Below are 21,728 nucleotides of genomic sequence, written 5' to 3'. Positions count from 1 at the left end.
TGGGGGGATGGGGGGGGTGGGGTGTGTGTGTGTGTGTGTGTGTGTGTGTGTGTGTGTTAACAACCTAGGCTGAACACAGAAGCTTAAGTGACTGAGCCACCCAGGTGCCCCTGGGAAAAGGGTTTCTTAACCCATTTCATAGATCAGATTCTTCTGAGAACCAGATGATTAAGTATACTATTTCAGGTGTGTGTGTGGTGCAGGGGAGAGACTTTCAAGTTCATCCACAGGTCCCTCTACAAATCAACAAATGTCTACCCTGAAAGATTTTCTCTCACCATTATTTTAAAGACACACTGTGGTAGTTAGGACTACCTCATTCTCAAGAGATTCTGTCACTCAAATGCGTTCTCTTCTTGCATCACAATATTCAAACAGATGGGAGCAACTTATGAAGTAAAACTGATTAGAATAATTCATATTCCCCCCAAAATTTCTTAAGTTAGGCCCTATTCCAGGATTTTTTACTCACTCAGCATACCACACTTAGAATAAAATACCTGAACAGGCCTAAAAGGCTCATCAGATTCCTTCCACCTAGAAAACAGGAGACAGACAATTTTTTCAATATCATTCCGAGGCCAAAGAATGAAATCCATCTCCTGAGTACAGCCAATTACATCCTATAAAAGGATCAAAAAAAAAAAAAATTACTTTCAAAGAAAAAAAGCTGTAAAAAGCTATGTCACCAATTATAGGTTTGATTATACAAACGTGTTACAAGTACAAAAGGCCCACTATGTATCACTTTATATTCCAAGAGGTAACAGGAGTATATAATCTGAATAGCTCATGGCCTAATTCTAATTTTTATCTTTTAAGAGTCCACCTACAGTCACCCAGTTCAATGTTCCTCACACCAAAACCTAAATTAATCAGCACATGGTAAAAACGCCAGCTGAAGCTGATGTTTTTTTCTTGTGAAGTCCGTGTATTTTTATTTCCATTCTTCAAAATCAGAACCTGGTTAATATTTAAGCAAAGGTGTCTTGAAACTTCTAATATTACTCACATTCTTATTACAGCTGAAATGCTATTTTTATTATATAAAGTTTTTTCCATTCTTGTTCCTTATTATCAGAGTTCAGTGTATTAATTTTCAAAGGCCAATAAACCTCTTTCAGACCAGTACATGGTTATCTCTAGCCTTCCCCAACCCCAGTAATTATGGGGATCTCTTGTTCAAATATGTTCATTTTAACTTCCAAAGAGTTACAGAAGTTTAGAAGGTTGGGAACAATAATACTTTCTACCTTGTTTATTTGTAAGGAGCATGATGTTAGTTCTCTCCCCAAAAAGAAAAATCTAATAACAGTAATAAAAAACATTATTCCCGGCAATAACACACACCATTATCAACATAATACCAAATAGGAAAAGTTATCCATGTTTTATCTGAAGTCAACTTTAAAAAAAAAAAAAAGATTTTAGACCTGAGCTGAAGGCAGCCGCTTAACAGACTGAGCCACCCAGGTGCCCCTGAAGTAAAATTTTAAAGAGACTCGTGACTATATTAACTACCCATACTTAGGGGGGAAAAATGCAAGCTTAACTCACAAAAACCTACCAAATCAAGACTGAAAAACAGAACTTACCCTTCTCATAGACTGGTATCGAGGAGCATGGAGCTGTACCACATCCTTCTGTAAAAGCTCTATGGAACTTTCCAAGGAATAGCTGGAATCTCGCACACCTTTCAGGATATTTTCTTCGTAATTATTTGTCATAACTGGTATAACCTCAGACACTTCAAAAAGTGCTGATTTTTTCTTCTAAAAGGAAAAAAAAGGTATTAACCCACCAGTAGGACATTGTCTTTTAACACCCAGTTCATATTACAATGTCATGTACCTTTATTCTAACTCAGCAAAATTACTAACGCAGATAATTTTTGTACAGATTTTCAAATAGGTGGATCCTATTATTTCCCCGAGCCCCACTACCCAAACACACAAATAGGCTATTACCAGAATGTTTCACTGCATGGTTTTATAGTATTATGGTATCTGTAACAGATAACTTGTTTTAAACAATTTCTTAAACACTGATAAATACTAGATACACCTAATGTTTAAAAAAAAAAGTGATTTACTCTTCACATACTTTCATTTAACTGATTCTACATAAGCTAAATTAAAATCTCAGCAGTTTAAAAACAAAGATGTACAAATTAACATTTTTTTAACTCCTTAAAAGGGTCATCACTCCTTTTAGATATTATGTAACAACTGTCAATATATGAAACAAACAAAAAAGTCTACCAAATTGAGCTTCAAATTTAGTTCTGACCATGTGCTCGTCAATTTAGGTTGTAAAACTCATTAACTACTCAGGACAATTGCCTGAGTACTGTCCATTCACAGAGTAAAAACAGGGTTTTATGGTGTGAAAGAACTAGCTAGTACAACTTGGGGCATCTCATATATTAAATATAAAGAACTCATCTCACCACCTGTATCATGGATTTCAAGTGAACTTACATTATAGTATCTTCAATTAGAACCTGATCATATAAATTCTGCAGTCAACAGATTAACAAGACAAAATGGAGAAGTAAAATCCTGGTACTACCCAATCTTGGGATGGATAATCACTTCAAAACAAACCATTCTGAGACCACTTTACAATACTATACGAGCTGCTAAGAGCACTCTTAAATACAGGCATACCTTGGAGATATCGCGGGCTCAGTTCCAGACCACAGCAACAGAGCAAGTATCATAGGTAGGTGAATCAATTTTTTGGTTTCCCAGTGCATATAAAAATTATGTTTACACTACACTGTAGTCTATTAAGTGTGCAATAAGCATTATGTCCAAAAAGCATTGTATATATCTTAATTGAAAAATAATGCTAAAAAATGTTAACCATCATGATTTCAGTAAGTTGTAATAACTGATCATAGGTCACCGTATCAAACACGTTAAGAAGAAGCAAGCCTAAAACATTTCAAGAATTACCAAAATGTGGCGGAGAGACGTGAAATGAGCAAATGCTGTTGGAAAATGACACTGATGGACTTACTTAACCCAGGGTTGCTACGAACCTTCCATTTGTAAAAACCAAAATATGCAGAGTGCAATGAAGTGAAGCACAATAAAACCGAGGTATGCCTGTACTAATAACCTCTAAAAGAGTTAAGAGAGGGATAAACTTCCAAACATTAAGTACTTTTAATGTATTTTTAATCTGAAATTAGCTCACAACTTAAGTGCAAAATTCAAAGTAGCATTTCTTTATATTCATAACCTAATCTCACGTCAAACAGAGATCATTTAAAAATACTGTTCTCATCATCTTCTCCTTGACTACTCACAACTCATTATTTGCTATTTAACCGTGGAATTAATTCTGATTATGTCTGCCAGCCCCCTCAAAATTTAAATTTCCTCTTCAGGGCCTTTTGAATTTTAATAAATTGTACTTCTAAACACAAATTAACCATTTCAGTATATAACTGTTCCTAAAAATTAAAGTTTCTATATTTCATCAAATGTACTGTAAGAAAGGAACCCTTAGCATGAGGTTGAACAATTTACTTTTAGCATATAAACATTTTGATTCTAATTCACCACTTTCAAATATCCCACTTTATACTTCAGACAATCTTTAAATTCAGCTATAATTTTCTCTATGTAACTCCACAAAATGAAATTTCTTGTGAAACATAAACGAGTTTTACAATGTTGCTCACCCCAGGTTACCTAAAAAGGACCCTACTGAGCTTTAGCGAGTACTTCTAAATCAAGGTGTACTCAAGCCTTCTATTCGTAGTTAGACCACAACTACACATGCAAAGAACTACCCGGGAGGGTGCAGGTTAAAGCACACACGTAGACTTTTGTCAACCACTCTTTAACCTAATATGCAGTTATTTACGAGTAACAAATAATTTAATATACACTTACAAAAATCACTTGTGCTAATTCACATTAAGAATTTTAAATTACCTTCTCCTTGAATACAAAGGCAATATACATCTTGAAGTCAAACTGGTCAGCTAGAGATTCTTTTTTCTTTCTAAGCTGAGCACGTAGTCTGTTCAGAGCTTGTTTCTTCCGGGAGTTTGGGTCCCCCATTTTGAAATACAGGTGGTACTAAAGCCTTTGGAAATTGTCACTAAACTATGGGCACTTTTTCTTAAGACTCAAGTACAACAGAAACAAGTCATTTTTTTCCTGCCAATATGATTGAATAGCTAAAATCACGACTGTAACCCAAAAACTGCACCTTCTGGCAATATTAGCAGACTGTCATATTACAGGGTCAAGGAACCAAAGCTGCTGTCCAGTCATGTTTGGACAATAACGTTTGGGGTTATGGGAAAAAGGAAGGGGAGGAAGGAAAGAAAGAGAGGAGAAAATACTTGGAACTAACTTTTTGGAAAACACATGTGGCTTAAACGCCAAAATTAAGGCTTTGGGGGGGGAATGAAAAGCCTATTATCAGGATTTAGGTGTGCAATAAAACACAGCTGACACCAGTCCAATCCTTCAAATCCATCCGGATTTTCCCCCCCTCTTTAGAGAAGGGATTATGAGAAGGAACGGGAAGGGGAAGTGTGATGATCCCTGCTTTCCAAATACCAAAATAAACAAAAATTACGAAGAAAAAGGGAAAAAAGAAAAGCCCCCAAAACCCCCAAAGCAGGGTAGGTGAATGAAACTGAAATATCCAATTGGATTTTACCCAGCCAGATCCATGGCTGTAGTACCTAATTAATTCTTAAGTTATTTCAGATTTCACTATTGCTATGTATTGTCAGTGCTTGTTACTGATTACACTTGGTGGTGAGCAAAGAGAAAAGTGCAAAATCGGTAGAGAAGGAAGGGGAGAGGTACAGGGTTTCCCTGCAATCAACTACAGTGTATACCGGGGGCGGACAGCTGTTGCCCAAAGGAGCCATGAGAAAAAACAGCGGAGTCATTACCAACTTCCCCATCACCCACATTTTCACCCTCAGGCGGCTGCTAATGCTGCTGCCATGGCAAATCATGATGGCAGAGAGAAAGGGGGTATATAATACGATATAATAATTATTCCGGCTCTGTGGTCAGACCCGATTAATGCCCGGGATCCCAACACCCCCAGCCCTGCAATGAGTCCTACATTCCCCAAGGGAGCCTTCCCTAGGAATCTGCCCCCGTTCAAGATCGTGGGGAGTGCAACTTATCTTCCTGCGAGCATTGCTGAGGCAAAGGTGGCGGGTCTTCTCCCAGATCCCAGGCAGTGCCCAGGGACCACCTGCCTTCCACCCCCCAGGTCCCACCCCCACCCTTTGCCTTCAGCGGCAGCGACTCACTCGCACCACGGGAGACACAGGATCACTCAGGTTTTCACTCATTTCATCGTGGAAACAATTCCCGCCCGGGTAGAGTAGGCGGGAGAGGGTAAATGGGAAGGATCAGTGGGAAAAAAAGAAAATATTTGTGTTAATATTAATTACTTTTTTAAAGTATGCCCAGCCCACCCCCCCAAAAAAAACCCTGAAGTTCCCGGATTCTGGATTAGCGCTCTCTCTCTCACGTTGAACAGACCATGTTTCCCGAGTTTGGATAGTTTAGGGTGGGGTCATTAGTTTGCTTCCCGAGGGGGCAGGGGGTGGAACTGAGGCGGCGGGGGCGGGTGACGGGGAAATCCCTTCCCTGTCCCCGCGGAGACCGGGACTCACTGACCGACTCTCGGGCGGGGTTCGGGCCCTCTAGCCGCAACCTGCGGGCGGAGCGGTGGCGGCGGCAGAAGAGGAGGCGGCGGCGGGGGCGCTGCTCGCAGCACGGGCAGGAGCCATGTCAAGAGAAAACCACCAGCCAACTGAGCCCCTCCATCCCCGCTGCAGTGCGCACTGTGACCGGGCCGCCCGCGCTGCTGCCGCCGCTCAGCCCCCACCTGGGACCCATAGTCTGGCTCGGCGCCCCGGGCGGCGGCGGAGGGAAGGACGCGGAGGCGGCGGCGAAGGCGAGAGAGAGAGGAGGAGGAGAAACGAGGAGAAAGAAGGATAGGATTGGTACTGGCGGCGGAGGGGGAGGGGAGGAAGGGGAGGGGAGCCCTGCGCTAAGGGGTCTGTCAGCGAAGCAAACCCCCCAAAATAAAGTTATTTCAGTTCAAGCATCTGCTCTCGAGTCTTTCTTCCCCCCACGGTCGGGTTCCGGCTCTCAGGAAGGAAGGTCGAGGAGACCCGGAGGGGGAAAGCCGAAGCGGAGGGTGAGCGTCCGCGGTGGCACTGCCTCGTTCCCCCCAACCGCTGGCTGCGGAAACGGCGGCGGCCTCGGGCGCCTCCCGGGTCCGGGGCAGAGTCGCGTTTGAGAAGGGAAGCAAGAACAAACAACTTAAAATGGCAGCGACGGCCGCTGCGTCACACGCCCCTCAGCGGCACCGCCCAGAACCCTCTGCGGCTGCGCACCGCGCGGGCCGCCACCACCTGCGCCGGACGATGGGGGGGGAGGCTGGAGGCGGAAAGTGTTTCCCTGGTCTCAAGAAGAGAGGAAGGACGGGCAGGGCGAGAGGGTCTGAAGAAGCTTTGAAAAGGGGGAGTCTGAAGTTAGACTTCTCAGTTGATATTCCCGCCTCAAAGGGGAGTTTGAGGCTAGAGACTCCCCTCTCCTGCAGTATGGAGCTCCCACGGGGCGTGGCAAAGGACAACCCATACTCCCGCCGCCCCCCTCCATCAGGCTGTCCCAGCTCCTGAGTTGGCTTCTCGCCCCTCCCCCGCAGTCGTCATAAAGCCACGCCCTCCTCGCTCCCGGACAAAGCACCCGGATGGAATCGCTCTTCCGGGGTTTTGGCCAGCCCCTCCGATAGTGCTGGCCTGTAGACCGAGCCGAGCCTGCAGGCGGAGAGTCGGCGAAGGCGGGGGCGGGGTGACGGAAAAAAGTAAAGTGTGTGTTGGAAGGTCGGGGGAAGATCCCCGTGTCACCTGTCTGCGCTTGATTTCTAACCGACCGCAGGATCTTGTAGCAACAAGCTGACAAGTGACTTCCAGTGCCTGGAGTGTAAGCAGCGTCCTGCTGCGCAGAGTGTCTTCCACTGGTCCCACGTGGCTCTGTCCCCACTTCGCCACGTGCGCGGGCAGGGAGGGCGGGCCTCAAGCCCTGGGGAAGGTCAAAGACGCCCGTTGGAGCGAGCGTGGCCGTTGTGACTTGGGAGAACGGCAGCTGCACCTGCCCCGCGAATTCGTACCCCCTGTGTCAGGAGCCACTTTCTGTAGGGATCCTCTAGGCCCTCTGTCCTAGTCTCCTATGTGGTTCACCGTCTTAGGAAAATATGAAGAGGGTACTGTTGGACGTTTGCCGCTCGCTGAATCACACGTCCTTGACTCCAAAGACCGCTGAGTGCCATTTTTCAGAGCCCTGGTGTGCTGATAACGCAGTTATATGTCAGTAATCAGCAAAGGTCAATACTTGACAGGAGTAAAGCTATGCTCCTTTCTGAACTACTCACTGGTGAAATTAAGAAGTCTATTGGGTCCTCAAATTACTGCCCTTCACTTGGGAAAAATCAAAATAGATTACCCGCAGTAACTTTTTTTTTTTTCCCACCCACGAGCCAAAAGAATAATTGGGAGCCACCCTTTGATATAAATTCTTGTCCAGAACTGAAGAACGGTTTCCAAATTATTGCTAACCTTGAAAAGATGAAGCTAACGTTTTGCTAGTGCTTCCCTGACCGATTTTCACAATCACATACTAATGATAATTGCAGATTATCACAACTGAAGATTTAGGGTAGTTTATAACATTTGGTTACTAAAAAAAAAGATACTTAAAAAATCAACACTGGTTCATGTCTTTTTTTTCCTACCACAAACATTTGTTTTTGTTACAGCAGATGATAAATTCTCATCAGTATAAATACATATCTTACATTTGCTTGTAAGACCAACGTGCAAAAGTAAAAATGAGTTGGGATCTCTTGTTACCAGAGGTCCAGTGGCTGCAACTGGCAAGGATGTTCTGTTCTCCACAAGTGGGGGGACAAACACACACACAGCTAATAAAACTAGAATCTCCATGCCCACAAGACTTGTGGGGACAAAACATAAAGGGCAAAACAAAACCTCCCAAGACTCACACCACAATCCAACAGTAATGTGCACTCCACTCTATTGACATGAGTGTCGTTGTCACCTTAGTGTTAACACGAAGTAGAGGATTAACAGAAGGAAACTGCTGCAGGTAGAAAAGGAAATACATATTCTCTACAGAGTCTATTTAGATTGAGCCTTGTAAAATAATGACACCAGAATTTCATCACAGGGTTTAAAACCAGGACAATACTGGTCTTTGCTTTTCTTTTTCTTTTTTTTTTTTAAGATTTATTTTATTTTAGAGAGAGAGCACACTAGTGGGAGGGGCAGAGGGAGACAGAGAAAGAACCTCAAGCAAACTCCACGCTGAGTGTGGAGCCCAACATGGGCTCAATCTCACCACCCCGAGATCACAACCTGAGCAGAAACCAAGAGGTGCCCACTCAACCAACTGCGCCACCCATGTGCCCCTGATTTTCTTTAAAACTACAAACTAGTGGCTCTACTGGTCATATGCATGATTGTTGCTGCAATGTGCTACTTAAAATGAATGATACCAAATAAGCTAGGGGCCCCATCTGCAAGTCCCAGCCTTTCCCCCCACTTCAGTCGGCATCACTGATAAATCTTACAGCTAATCCTTTTACCTTTGGCAAGATTACTTACAATTCCTACAACTTTTTAATATTGAGAACTATTTAAAATATTAACAGATAAAAATAAAGATTTTGGCTTTTTTGATAAATATTTATAATATTTATTCCTACTCAAAGCTTAACTTTACCCCTAAAATGTAGCTCTGCTGGGCAGCTGCTGATGTGCCCTCCTGGGAATTCTGCATTGCCTGCCTCCTGTCCCCAGCCCAAGCACAGGCCACCATGTTCTTGATCGCTAAGACAGGCTGGTACTGAGGAGTGGCAGGTGAATGGCTTGAAAAACAAAGGGAAATCATTTTGCTTCCCATACTGTTTTATATTCCAGTAAATATGCTTTAAATACAGATTCCTGTTCAGATACTTCGGGCTCTCTATTGTCAGAGATTTGTAAGGGGCTACAAGGAGTCAGACGGGAACAGAGGGCAACATTTCCTTGACTTCTTTAGCCTAACTGCAAGACAGCTCTTCTCTAGGAATGGTTTTTTTCCATTTTTCTCAAAATCACCTCCCACGGAACTCTGCCTGGACATGCTCCTTGGGAGCTTTGGTATTAGTGAAAAGTATACTGATTGGGAACACAAAGTTCCCTTTGCTCTTTTGACTTCTGCCCCTGCCCTTGCCTAAGTACAGACAAAATACAGAAGCCACAGTGACTACTTAAAGCTCAATTTCGAACGTCTTCTCTAAGTCGCTGGAGAAAGGGCTGGTGGGAGAGGGGTGAGTGCGCTGCTTGAACTTGGCTTTCTACTGCAGCCACCGGGCTTTGAAAGGATCCACTGGGCAGGTGCCCGCAGGAACCTCTACGTGCCTATCTCTGAGGACCACCTGCCATAGTCTACACCACTGAAAGCTACAGAACCGTTGAGGTGCTGAGCAGGTGGCTTCAAGAAGGGACTAGCAGAAGCCCTGCTTGTCTCAGACTGAGGGAATGTCTTGCCACTTGACCGGGCCAGGAGATGGATGGGGGTGGGCGGCCGGAGGGTGGCCTGCAGTGCCAAACTAGAAGTGACAGCCACCACAAGCACTTTCGGGGCTGGGTAGGGCATCCCATTGGCCATGGGATAGGACAGGGCAGGCTGCAGGGGTGGGACCACACCCACTGGCATGGGCTGAGAGGTGAGCAATGCATTCCCTGGGAAAGGCAGGCTGGCAGGGTCATGGCAGTGAGTGGAGGAGACTGGAGAACTGGCTGCAGAAGGACAGCTGAGGTCTGGGGCTGCTGAGCCTGGATGCTCTCGGACCCCTCTTCTAACCAGCGGTCAGCCTCCGAGGGAGTGTGTCTGCGACTAACCTGGGAGAGACCAGGAGATGCGGCGCCAGAACACTGACCCCACTCCGTCCCCAAATGTGTGGCTGCAGTTCCCTTGTTAGCAGCTTCGGGGGTCTGAGCCCAAGGGCTGGTTTCACACACAGGCACTGCTGCGGTGCAAGAGCAGTATGGTCTAGCTGAGCAGCGGGCGCATGGAAGGCTGAGTGGCTTGAAAGGCAGGAGATTGCGATGCTATCCCATCCCTGGTTCGGTCCTTGGGGCAGATGAGAAGGGCTCCTGGGAGGGTGTGCTGAAGGCACTAGGGATCTGTGAGCATGGGGAGCTGATACTCTCTGCTTCCTGGCCCTTTCTTGGCATCTTGGTTTGTTTCATAATCTCGTCTCTTACTGCTTGCTTGGTGGCTGCTGTGACATGGAACGAACTCTCATAACTGGCATCATAAGTAGCAGTCACTCCATATTCCTTCTCCTGTTCTGCTTCCGCTCTAAACAGGCGCAAAAGCGGAGCCGACTGCGTGGCTCAGTCCTTCCCCCGTGTCCCTGACGGCCAGGAAGCAATGACAGATCTAGCGCCCAGTGGTGCCGTCACGACTTATGTCAGAGAAGCCTCTATCAAAGGTCCTATCTGGGCCACAGGAAGAAACTGTTTCTATTATCTGCTCAACTGTGAGGTCCTTCGTTTTTTCATCCACAATCTGAGTCTGCCTGCTGATGCCCACAGGACTGCCTTCCCTGCTTTCTTTCCAGTTTTTCCAAAGAAGCCTTGAAAGACCTGCCTTTCAGCTTTCAACCTTTCCACGGCATCTTCACTGATGCGCGTTCCTTCTGACTCATCGACTTCTGCGTGGCCACAGTCCTTCACTGGGAAGCAACACTTTCCAGCATGAGCCCCTTCTTCATCTGTCTGCCACTGATGTGGACGACTGGCCTTTGGAACGTAAACGTCTTTCTTTCTCCTAACACTTTGCCAAGGTGTGTGCATTTTAATTTTTACAAGCTGGTGCTGAGTCTTGGCTGTGCCCTTTACAAGCTGTGTGACTCTGGACAAGCTTCATAACCTCCCCAAGCCTCAGCAACTCACCTGTCCTCAGTGCGGTGTCTGAGGATGGCTGGTACACGGATGTTCCGATCTGTGGATGTGGATCAAGATCTTGGGTCACAACAGCAGCTGCGCTGGACCTCCTCCCTGGAAGAAGGTGCCCAAGCCCCAAGTCTGCCCCGCCCCCGCCCAACTTCAGAGCCAATGCCGCTACTCGGCCCCCGGTCACCACCAAGCGCACCACCTCCCCATGACCACAGGTCCCTGGTTCATGCTTCTTGGTCTGGCCCTGATTTGTACCTATGTCATCTCCATAGAAGAGTTCTTTTAACAACAGCTACATTACAAGTGTAATTTACACACCATAAAATTTACCTATTTAAAGTGTACAATTCCATCGTTTTTAGTATTTTCAGAGTTGTCCAATCATCACCACAGTTTTAGGACATTTTCATCACCCAAACAAGGAACCCCGTACCCATTAGCAGGTACCCCCGTTCGTCCTCACCCTCAGTCTTAGACAGCACTAGTCTCTGTTCTGTCTCTATAGATTTGCCTTCTCCAATATTTCATATAAATGGAATCACACAATGTGTGTTCTTTTGTGACTGGCTTCTAAGCATAATGGTTTATTCGTGTTGTGCTGTAGTACGCTTTAGTACCTAATTCCATTTTAATGCCGAATAATAGACCACTCAATATTTCATATTTTTTATTGAGGCAAATTGGTATATAACATTATATAAGCTTCAGGTATACAACATTGTAATTCGATATTTGTATACACTACAAAGTAATCCCACCATAAGTCTAGTCACTACCCATCACCATACAGCTGAGCCCCTTTACCCATTTCATCCAGTCCCCCCACCCCCTTCCCTACTGGCAACCACCGCTCTGCTCTCTGTATCTATGAGTTTGTTTTCCTTTTGTTGGTTCATTTGTTTTGTTGTTATGATTTCACTTGTAAGTGAATTTGTCTTTTTCCATCTCACTTATTTCACTGAGCATAATACCCTCAAGGTCCGTCTATGTCATGCAATGGCAGATTACCTCCCTTTTTACTAAGGCCGAATTGTATTCTACTATATCTACACACCACATCTTCTTTTTTAATTAATTAATTAGAGAGAGAGAGAGAGAGAGAGAAAGAGAGAGAAAGCACAGCAGGGGGAAGGGCAGAGGGAGAAGCAGACTCCCCGCTGAGCAGGGAGCCCTAAGTGGGACTCGATCCCAGGACCCCGGGATCTTGACCTGAGCCAAAGGCAGATGCTCAACCGACTGAGGCACCCAGGTGCCCCAAACATGACATCTTCTTTATCCATTCATCTATGGATGGTCACTTGGGGTTGCCTCCATAACTTGGCTATTGCAAACAATGCTGCCATGAACACGGGGTAAATATATCTTTTCCAATTAGTGCTTTCATATTCTTCAGATAAATCATCTTTCGTTTATCTACTCACCAGCTGATGGATATTTAAGGGTTTTTTTTCCCTCCTTTTTGGCTATGAAGAATAATATTGCTATGAGCACTTGTATAAAAGTTTTTGTGGAGACATATGTTTCCAATTCTCTTTGGGGAGAAACAAATTGACGTAGCAGTGAAATTACTGAGGCAAATGTTAACTCTATCTTTAACTATTTGAGAAACTGCCAGACTGTTTTCCAAAGTGATGGCACCATTTTACATTCCTACCAGCAGTGTATGGGGACTCCAATTTCTCCACATCCTTGTTATTATCCCTCTTTTTGATTCTAGCTATCCTAGTTTATGTGAAGTGGTATTTCATGGTGGTTTTGATTTGCCTTCCCCTGAAGATTAAGGCTGTGAAGCATCCTTTCGTGTGCTTTTGGCCATTTTTCTATTTTCTTTGGAGAAATTTTTTTTAATTTTTTAAATTAAAATTCAATTAACATATAATGTATTATTGGTTTCAGAGGTAGAGGTCAGTGATTCATCAGTCTTATATACTCCCCAGTGCTCATTACATCACATGCCCTCTTTAATGTCCATCACTCAGTTACCGCATCCCCCCACCCCCTCCCCTCGACCAACTCTGTTTGTTTCCTGTGATTAAGAGTCTCTTATGGTTTGTCTCTCTCTCTCTGATTTTGTCTTATTTTATTTTTCCCTCCCTTCCCCTATGATCCTGTTTTGTTTCTTAAATTCCACATATCAGTGAGATCATATGGTAATTGTCTCTGACTTATTCTGCTTAGCATAATACCCTCTAGTTCCATCCACATCATTGCAAATGGCAAGATTTCATTTTTTTAAATGGCTAATATTCCATTGTGTATATATGAACCACATCCTCTTTATCCACTCATCTGTCGGTGGCCATCTGGGCTCTTTCCATAGTTTGGCTATTGTGGACATTGCTGCTATAAACACTGGGGTGCACGTGCCCCTCTGGGTCACTACATTTGTATCTTTGGGGTAAATACCTAGTAGTGCAATTGCCGGGTCATAGGGTAGCTCTATTTTTAACGGCTTGAGGAACCTCCGTCCTGTTTTCCAGAGTGGCTGCACCAGCTTGCATTCCCCAACAGTGTAAAGGTCCCCTTTCTCCACATCCTCACCAACATCTGTTGTTTCCTCTATTCAGACATTTTGCCCATTTTTTTAGTTGGGTCATCTTTTTATTATTAAGGGATAAGAATTCTTTATTCTACATGTAAGTCCCTTATCAGATATATGATTTTAAGTATCTTATCCCATTCTGTGGGTTGTGTTTTCACTTTCTTGGTGCTGTTCTTTGGAACACAAAAGTTTGGAAGTTTGATGAATTCCAATTTATCTATTTTCTCTTTTGTTGTTGCTTATGCTTGTGGTGTCTTATCTAAGGAACCACTGAAAAGTTTTTACAGCACTACAATCATGAATCATGAAAACACAGGATGGAGCAGGTGTTGAGGTAAAGAATGAAGTTTTACATTTCAACTACTATGAAGCAGAATTGGAAATTCTTGGTCACAGCTGAATGACTCCTATGACACTGTGCTGTGGGTCTGTGTCAGGTCTCAGAGAGATGAGCCAAGAAATATCAGAAATGTGCCTGGAGGAAGAAAACACTTCTAGCTCAATTTTCTCTACAGTTTGGAAGGGCTGTAAAATGGAAAGGATAATCAAAGGAAATAAATTTTTAAAAAGCCATGACTGTAATGTTCTGATGAAATTCAGATAAAAGTCAGATAGAACTCAGTTAAAATTTACCTTTGTGAATAATGGAAAAAGCACTCAATCACGTTAGAAACTGTTTCTTTGAGTTAGGCTGCTTCTAACAGTGGGATTTGTGGAGTGATAATGGTGGCACCTTGATTAAAAATACCTGATTAATCTCCCCTTGGGGGATTTAAATTGCACCATTACATACACTGTGTAACATTTTCTTAGTTGGAAAGCGGGTACCACCGCAGGTTACACTTTTAATAAAAGAACACTTTATGAAGATTCTGTGCTAGCTTCCTCCCTGAATCCAGACGGCTCCGAGGCTAATCTCCTGACCCCGAGGTAAGCCACCTCTTCTGGGTTCATTTCAAGTCCGGAAATGATTACGCAAGCATATGCTTACGTAGCATACGTATAGGATAATAAGAAAGCCAATGAAGTTTTAACAATCGTTCTTCACTCTTCTAAAAAGATCCAGAGAATTCACCTTTAAAATACACGTTGTTGGGGCACCTCGGTGGCTCAGTTGGTTGAATGGCTGCCTTCAGCTCAGGTCATGATCTCAGGGTCCTGGGCTTGAGCCCCATATCGGGCTCCCTACTCAGTGGGGAGTCTGCTTCTCCTTCTCCCTCTGCTGCTCCCTCGCTTGCTCTCTCAAATAAATGAATGAAATCTTTAAGAAAATATATACGTTGTCTGCACACACCTTCTTTTGTCTTAGAAAAAAATCTGGTTTTCTCAACATCTCCCCTCATATTTATGACCAGCAAGCATGCTAGATCTTTCAGGAATTCTCAAATATGTTGTCCCTTCATTAGTTCTATTAAATTTATGAACATGGTCTTGACTTTTGGTCATATTCATGATACAAAGCTTAATAATCACGATATAGGACAAGTTTATGCTTGAACGATGCAGCCCTGGAGAACTATTTCTGATACTCGACAGTTGATCCTAGAAGCAGCGGCACCAGGGACCTGGTCTCCAAATTTCAACTGTATGGGTTTATCACCTAAGACAACTATGATAATATGGGCTGATAAAATTGCACAGTCCAACAGGGCTTATTCGTGGCATATACTCCAGCACATACAGCCTTCCCATCCACAATAGAGTTACACGCTTACTAAACAAAAATGATATAAAAAGGAAAAAGAAACTATGTTTCAAGGACTTTACTGGGGTGGGAAGTTTCTTAATTCTTAATTAATTTTTAATTCTCTTTTAGCCTGAGCCTAACTTCATGTGGGCCCAAGCTGTGGAGGTCAGTACTCGTTTGCAGGCTCGTAGTGGACTATTTGTTTACTGAAGGCCAAAAGCAAGACAGAGGTTTGAAAAATGAGATTTGGCCAGGTTACCAGCATTGTCCCTGAATTTGGAACGTGGCTGAGAATCCAAGGAATATGCATGTGAATACTCATACCATAGCATGGATTTTCTTTATTTTTTAAACTTTTTCTTTCCTCACTCCCTTTCTCTCTCTCTAACTTCTGTTTTATTTTCTACTTCTCGTGCTTTATGCCTACCAGTATTATCCAAAGATATTACTTAGCCCCCCTTGTTTATATGTTGGGTTAAAAACATACAAACTGATATCCAGACAAATCTGCTGATACCATTAAAAGGAATTTATTTAGTTTTCCTTTAATTTCATTTCTGCTGACTTTTGCCCCTTGACTATTGCTTAATTTCATTTCAAAGATCTTTCTGGGTGCGCCTGGGTGGCTCAGTCGTTAAGCGTCTGCCTTCGGCTCAGGGCGTGATCCCAGAGTCCTGGGATCGAGCCCCACATCGGGCTCCATGCTCTGCTGGGAGCCTGCTTCTTCCTCTCCCACTCCCCCTGCTTGTGTTCCCTCTCTCTCTGGCTGTCTCTCTCTCTCTGTCAAATAAATAAATAAAATCTTAAAAAAAAAGGGGGGGGGCCTGGGTGGCACAGCGGTTAAGCGTTCGCCTTCGGCTCAGGGCGTGATCCCGGCGTTATGGGATCGAGCCCCACATCAGGCTCTTCCGCTGTGAGCCTGCTTCTTCCTCTCCCACTCCCCCTGCTTGTGTTCCCTCTCTCGCTGGCTGTCTCTATCTCTGCCGAATAAATAAATAAAATCTTTAAAAAAAAAAAAAAGATCTTTCTGGATTCCATATGTCACTCCTACAATTTCAGGTGTTATTATGAACTATTTCAATTAATGCATATATAAAGGTTATAGTAGTTAATTGGCAAAATCTGGCTTCTGACACTTTCGCATCATCACCTTAGAAATAAAATGGTAAAATACCACAGAGTTGGCAGCATTCATTCCACTCTATTCCTACATACAAAGAACTTAAGTCATATTTGAGCAGTTACCATATCAAGAAATACTGAAATATTAGGAGTTCTTTTTCCTTCCTTCTCAGACAACATTTCACTTTCTATTCCACAAAGATTAGGTGTTGAGAAGAAAATGGGAAATATATATACATGTATAATAGTTTCTTCCACAGGTAAGGGAACCTCATCTATAGTCACACAAGTAGACCCTAATTAAGGAAGTCCACAAATTCTTTGTCCAGTAATAAAATAATAAAATACTGCATGTGTGTGTGTAAAAGTCCATGTGCAAATATATACTATGTATAAGTATAGAGGACTAGCGCCCTTTCTCATTTGAACAGTGCATTAATTATCTACTTCTGCCTAACAAATCACCCCCAAACTTAGTGGTTTAAAACAACAAACATTTATGATCTTATAATTTCTCTGAGTCAGGAATTTAGGAGTAGCGTAATTGGGTCATTTGGGCTTGGAGTCACTCATAAGGTTGCTGTCAAGACGCTGGCTAAGGCTGCAATCATCAGAGGGCTTGACTCACATAACTGCTGGCAGGAGGCTCAGCTTCTCAGTGCATGGGCTTCTCCGTAGGACTTCTGAGTGCCCTCAGAACATGGTAGTGGCTTGTTCCAGAGTGAGTGATCTCAGAGAGAGATGGAAGCCACACCATCGTTTATGACCCAGACTTGGAAGTCACCCTCCATGACTCCCAAATTGCTCCTCCACAAGTCAGCTCTATCAGGGTGGGAAGGAAGTGCACGAGGGTATGAGTCCCCTTGTGTTCAGAGCTGGGGGTCACTGGTGCCATCTTGGAGGCTGGCTACTATAAATATCTTTTGTGTTGTGTACAAAACAAAGTAGCCACATGAGAGAACTTACCAAAGACCTCCAGTTCTACCATAGTTAGGATAGACTAGGCCAGAGGTCAACACACTTTTTCTTAAAGAGCAATAGTAACTATTTTCAGCTAGTGGGCTATATGGTCTCTGTTGTAATTAGTCAATTCAGTTGCAGCATGCACGCACCCATAGACAAGACACAGCGAATGTGCATGTGTGGGTTCCAACCAAATCTTATCAAAACAGGCAGCTGGCCCACAGGTGGGTGTTTGCTGACCCTGAACAGCAATAATTTATACTCCGTGGCTTAAAACACAAAGGTTTATCACTCACACTATTTCCAAAACAGGTCTGCAGGGGGACTGTTCATTATAGACTTTGAGGAATTTGGAATTGTGGAAGACTGCATGCTTCCACAACCACTGAAGCAGAGAACAGGAATATGGTGAATCTCTCACTGGCTTTGAAAGGTTCCACTTGAAAGTGACATCACTCCAATGCTCATTTTTGGTCAAAGCAAGCCACATGGCTACCCCTAACTTCACTGGATCAAGGCAGTATAATCGTACCATGTGCCCAGAAGAGAGGGAAGCAGATATATTTGGTGAACAGCAGTAATTACTACCAGAAGTATTTTTCTTTCTTTCTTTCTTTTCTTTCTTTCTTTCTTTCTTTTCTTTCTTTCTTTCTTTTCTTTCTCTTTCTTTCTTTCTTTTTCTTTCTTTCTTTCTTTCTTTCTTTCTTTCTTTCTTTCTTTCTTTCTTTCTTTCTTTCTTTCTTTCATTTTGTTTATTTGAGAGAGAGAGAGTGAGCTCACGGGTTGGGGGGGTGGCAGAGTGAGAAGAAGAGAGAAACCCAAGCAGACTCCCTGCTGAGCACAGAGCCCAAAACGGGACCAGATCCCACAGCCTCAAGATCACGACCTGAGCCAAAACCTAGAGTTGAACGCTCAAACAACTCCACCACCCAGGTGTCCCCAGAAGCATATTATTTCTTATTCTGTTCTTATTCTACCACTTTTCAACTGAAGATGACATTGCTAGCAATAGTATGGAAATTTAAAACTATGAAGTCTACTTTTAAACCACATTTTGCTGTTTTGCTTCTCCCAAACCACTCTTACCTCAATTGCTTCAACTTTGGTGGATCTATTTGGCTTTCAGCAGACATTTACACTTAATAACTTAAATTTTTTTTCCTTAGGGAAGAAAAATCAGCATTTCCTGTGCCTGAAATGGAGCATCCCTAATTCAGCTTTCAATTAAAAGGTGTTTTACTGTTTGCAGCAGAAAGAAATATAAGCTATTATCTACTTTCTGCCATAGCAGAGAAGTTAACCAATTACAAATACTTATTGAATACCTATTATATATGCATACACTGCTATGTGTTTTGAAGGACAGAGAAAAATAAATTCTTGTCCCCAAAGACTTTTGAATAGTTACCAACATAATAATAAACATTTGAAATAAGAGTGAGCAGTGCTGGACTGTGTAATTGAGAGCTGAATTGTGAACAACAGGCACTGAGTTGAATAACAGTAAAATAAAAGGGAGGCCAATAAAGATGAATTAAATAGATGGGATTCATGGACGAATATGCTCAAGTTCGCTTCAAAAGTTGGGAAGAATTTCACTAGGTTAAGGTGGGAGAAGAGGGAAGAGAAGAAGGACGTTTCTGGAAAAAGGAGCACAATAACTGAAGGTGGGTGCTAGTCTGGCATATCCATGAGAGAGTAAAGATATCAACCCAAATTCAATGAAAGATGCCCATTTAGAAAGAGCAGGAAATAATTTAGTAAAGCTAGAATGAAGCTTTAGTTCTAAACAGCAGCCATTTGTCTCCCCTCCCTTACAAAACACAATTAAAAAGAATAGCATATAATTTTTGAAATGAATAAAGTCATAACAGCTATGAGAAATGAGAAAAGGACAATCAGCAGACAATAGCTTTTATATAATACTGATGGACTGATGCTGGGGGGGTGAGTAGCAGCAGCCCAGCAAAGCCCTCCCCTCTCTGGATCCCCATTTTTTCATTGTAACAGGAAGCTTCCCTATGTAGCAAGCTCTGCTCGTGAACACAGAACTTCCTGTCAGCCTCTTCTGCTTTCTGGGTAATTAACTAGCAGGAAAACAGCTCTATATGCAATAGTACAGGAAACGCATCTTTAAAAAAATCAGCTTATTTTCTCTTTTTTAAATATAAAAAACACCCCCACATCACTGGGCACAGGAGGGAAATCAGCTACATAAAAAAGAAAAAAAACAAAACAAAAACAAAAAACAGAAGAAGCAAAAGTAAAGGATGACCTCACAAGGGCCAATTTGGGTAACAGAAAAATAATTTTCCAAACCTCTAACTAATATTTTTGGAGGTAGTCTAGATACAATAAATACCTAAAGTAAAAACAAGATACCATAAATAAGGAGCAATTAGAGAACAAGAAAGAGTACTTAGAAATTAAAAATATGCTTGCCAAACTTTAATTTTTTTCTAGAAAGGTAGAAATATGACATGAGAAAAAAAGAGAAAAACAAAAAGTAAAGAAAAAATACAAAAGAACTAGAGGTCTGATCCAGGTCCACGACACAACCAATATGTGTTCCAGAAAGAAAGCCCAGAGAAAATGCAAGGATAGAAGTTATTATAGAAATCACGGAAGGAGGGGCACCTGGGTGGCTCAGTCGTTAAGCATCTGCTTTTGGCTCAGGGTGTGATCCCAGCGTTATGGGATCGAGCCCCACATCAGGTTCCTCTGTTATGAGCCTGCTTCTTCCTCTCCCACTCCCCCTGCTTGTGTTCCCTCTCTCGCTGGCTGTCTCTCTCTGTCAAATGAATAAATAAAAAACCTTAAAAAAAAAAAAAAGAAATCACTGAAGGAAATCTACCAAAGCTAAAATACCATGAATCTTCAGACTGAAAGAGGATACTGAAAGATTAGCAGGATAATACCAGATGTACTAAGGAAAAAAGAAGCTCCAGAAAGCACTGAAAGAGGGAAGAAATAGGTTATCTTCAAAGGAATAAAAATCAGGCTGGCAACAGGCTATCTGCAACTATTAGATATCAGAAAACACAAAAAAATTTCTTCAATGTATTAAAACAACTGGATATCCATATAGAGGAAAAAGAAAAATACTGTGCCCTACCTCAAACCATACATATAAACTCAGATGAAATCTCAACTAAACATAATAACTATGACAAAAAGATGGAAGAAAACACAGGAGAATATATATCTGCATGACTTGGGGGTAGGAAGGGCACTGAAAGCAAAAGCCATAAAAAGAAGAATTCATAAATTCATCAATTTTAAAACTTCTATTCATCGAAAGACATTGTTAAGAAAATGAGTAGTCAAATCACAGATTGGGAAAAAAATATTTCCAAAACAGACTTGACAAGGTTCTAAAATCCAGAAAAAAGAACCCTGCAAGAAAAAAAAAGAGCCCTATAATTAAAAAAAGGTAATCCATATTTTTATTTTTAGGTTTTATTTATTTATTTATTTATTTAGAGAGTACGTGTGACTGGGGGGAGGAGCAGAGGAACAGGGAGAGGAAGGGGGAAAGAATCCCAAGCAGACTCCGTGGGGCTCGAATTCACAACCCTGAGATCATGACCTGAGCTGAAACCAAGAGTCTGATGCTTAACTGACTGAGCCACCCAGCTGCTCCAGATAATCCATGTTTTTAAATGAGTGAGATTTTATTAGATACTACCTAAAGGAAAATGCATGGATCACACATGAAAAACTGCTCAAAATCATTAGAAATTAGGAATTAAGAGCTAAAATCAAAATGAAATACCATTACATACTCACCAATATGGCTGAAATTGGCAAGACTGACAACAAATGTTGGCAAGGGTTGCGGAGCTACCGGAACTCTCATACTTTGTTGGTAGGGTTAGAAAATAGGAAGACTGTTTTGACAGAAGATCTGAAGGTCCTCATAAAATGAAACTACTCTATGACTTCACAGCTCCACTCCTAGCCATCTGTCCAAGAAAAATGGAAACTATGCCTACCAAAAGATGTGTGTAGCAGCTTTACTCACAACAGCTGGAAACTGGAAACAGTCTCTGTGTCCATCAGTAGAAAATGGATGAACGGTGGTACAGTCATACAACGCAATGGATAGAGACTACAACACGGATGATTATCAAAAACATGATGCTGAATGAAAGAATCCTTACACAAAAGTGTGACTACTGTTTGAGTCCGTCTACATGACGTCCTAAACAAATATAGCGAATCAATGATGAAAAAAATGAGAACAGTGGTTACCTCTGCAGGGGGGCAGGTGCGGGATTTACTGGGAAGGGACAGGAGGGAAGATGTAATGTTCTGTATCTTGATATGGGTTTGGGTTGCAGTGCCAAAACTCAGTGATTGGTACACTTCAAATTTCTGCA

The 21,728-nt window shown here is 42.6% G+C and overlaps 1 protein-coding gene and 1 pseudogene across 2 annotated transcripts in view; both read right to left on the bottom strand.

The window, feature by feature from the left end:
* C5H6orf62 (chromosome 5 C6orf62 homolog) overlaps window positions 1–6,328 on the bottom strand; it is a 15,741-nt gene extending 9,413 nt beyond the window's left edge. The window contains exons 1-3 of one of the 2 annotated variants that reach the window (XM_011220457.3): window positions 5,303–6,328; window positions 1,596–1,772; window positions 501–623 (exon numbers count right to left, since the gene is read on the bottom strand). In XM_011220457.3, coding sequence (XP_011218759.1) covers window positions 501–623; window positions 1,596–1,772; window positions 5,303–5,344 — 342 coding nt within the window. In that variant the 5' untranslated portion in view covers window positions 5,345–6,328. Of the gene's footprint in view, window positions 1–500; window positions 624–1,595; window positions 1,773–3,950 lie in introns of both variants that reach the window. The other variant, XM_002915834.4, reaches the window with a different exon arrangement.
* A 2,170-nt stretch (window positions 6,329–8,498) lies between these two features.
* LOC109489077 overlaps window positions 8,499–21,728 on the bottom strand; it is a 56,459-nt pseudogene continuing 43,229 nt past the window's right edge.

This window comes from Ailuropoda melanoleuca, chromosome 5, assembly GCF_002007445.2.
Source record: "Ailuropoda melanoleuca isolate Jingjing chromosome 5, ASM200744v2, whole genome shotgun sequence".
In the NCBI taxonomy this organism is placed as follows: Eukaryota; Metazoa; Chordata; class Mammalia; order Carnivora; family Ursidae; genus Ailuropoda; species Ailuropoda melanoleuca.
The sequence above is the reverse complement of the archived record's forward strand: the minus strand, read 5'-3'. Positions and strand labels throughout refer to the sequence as shown.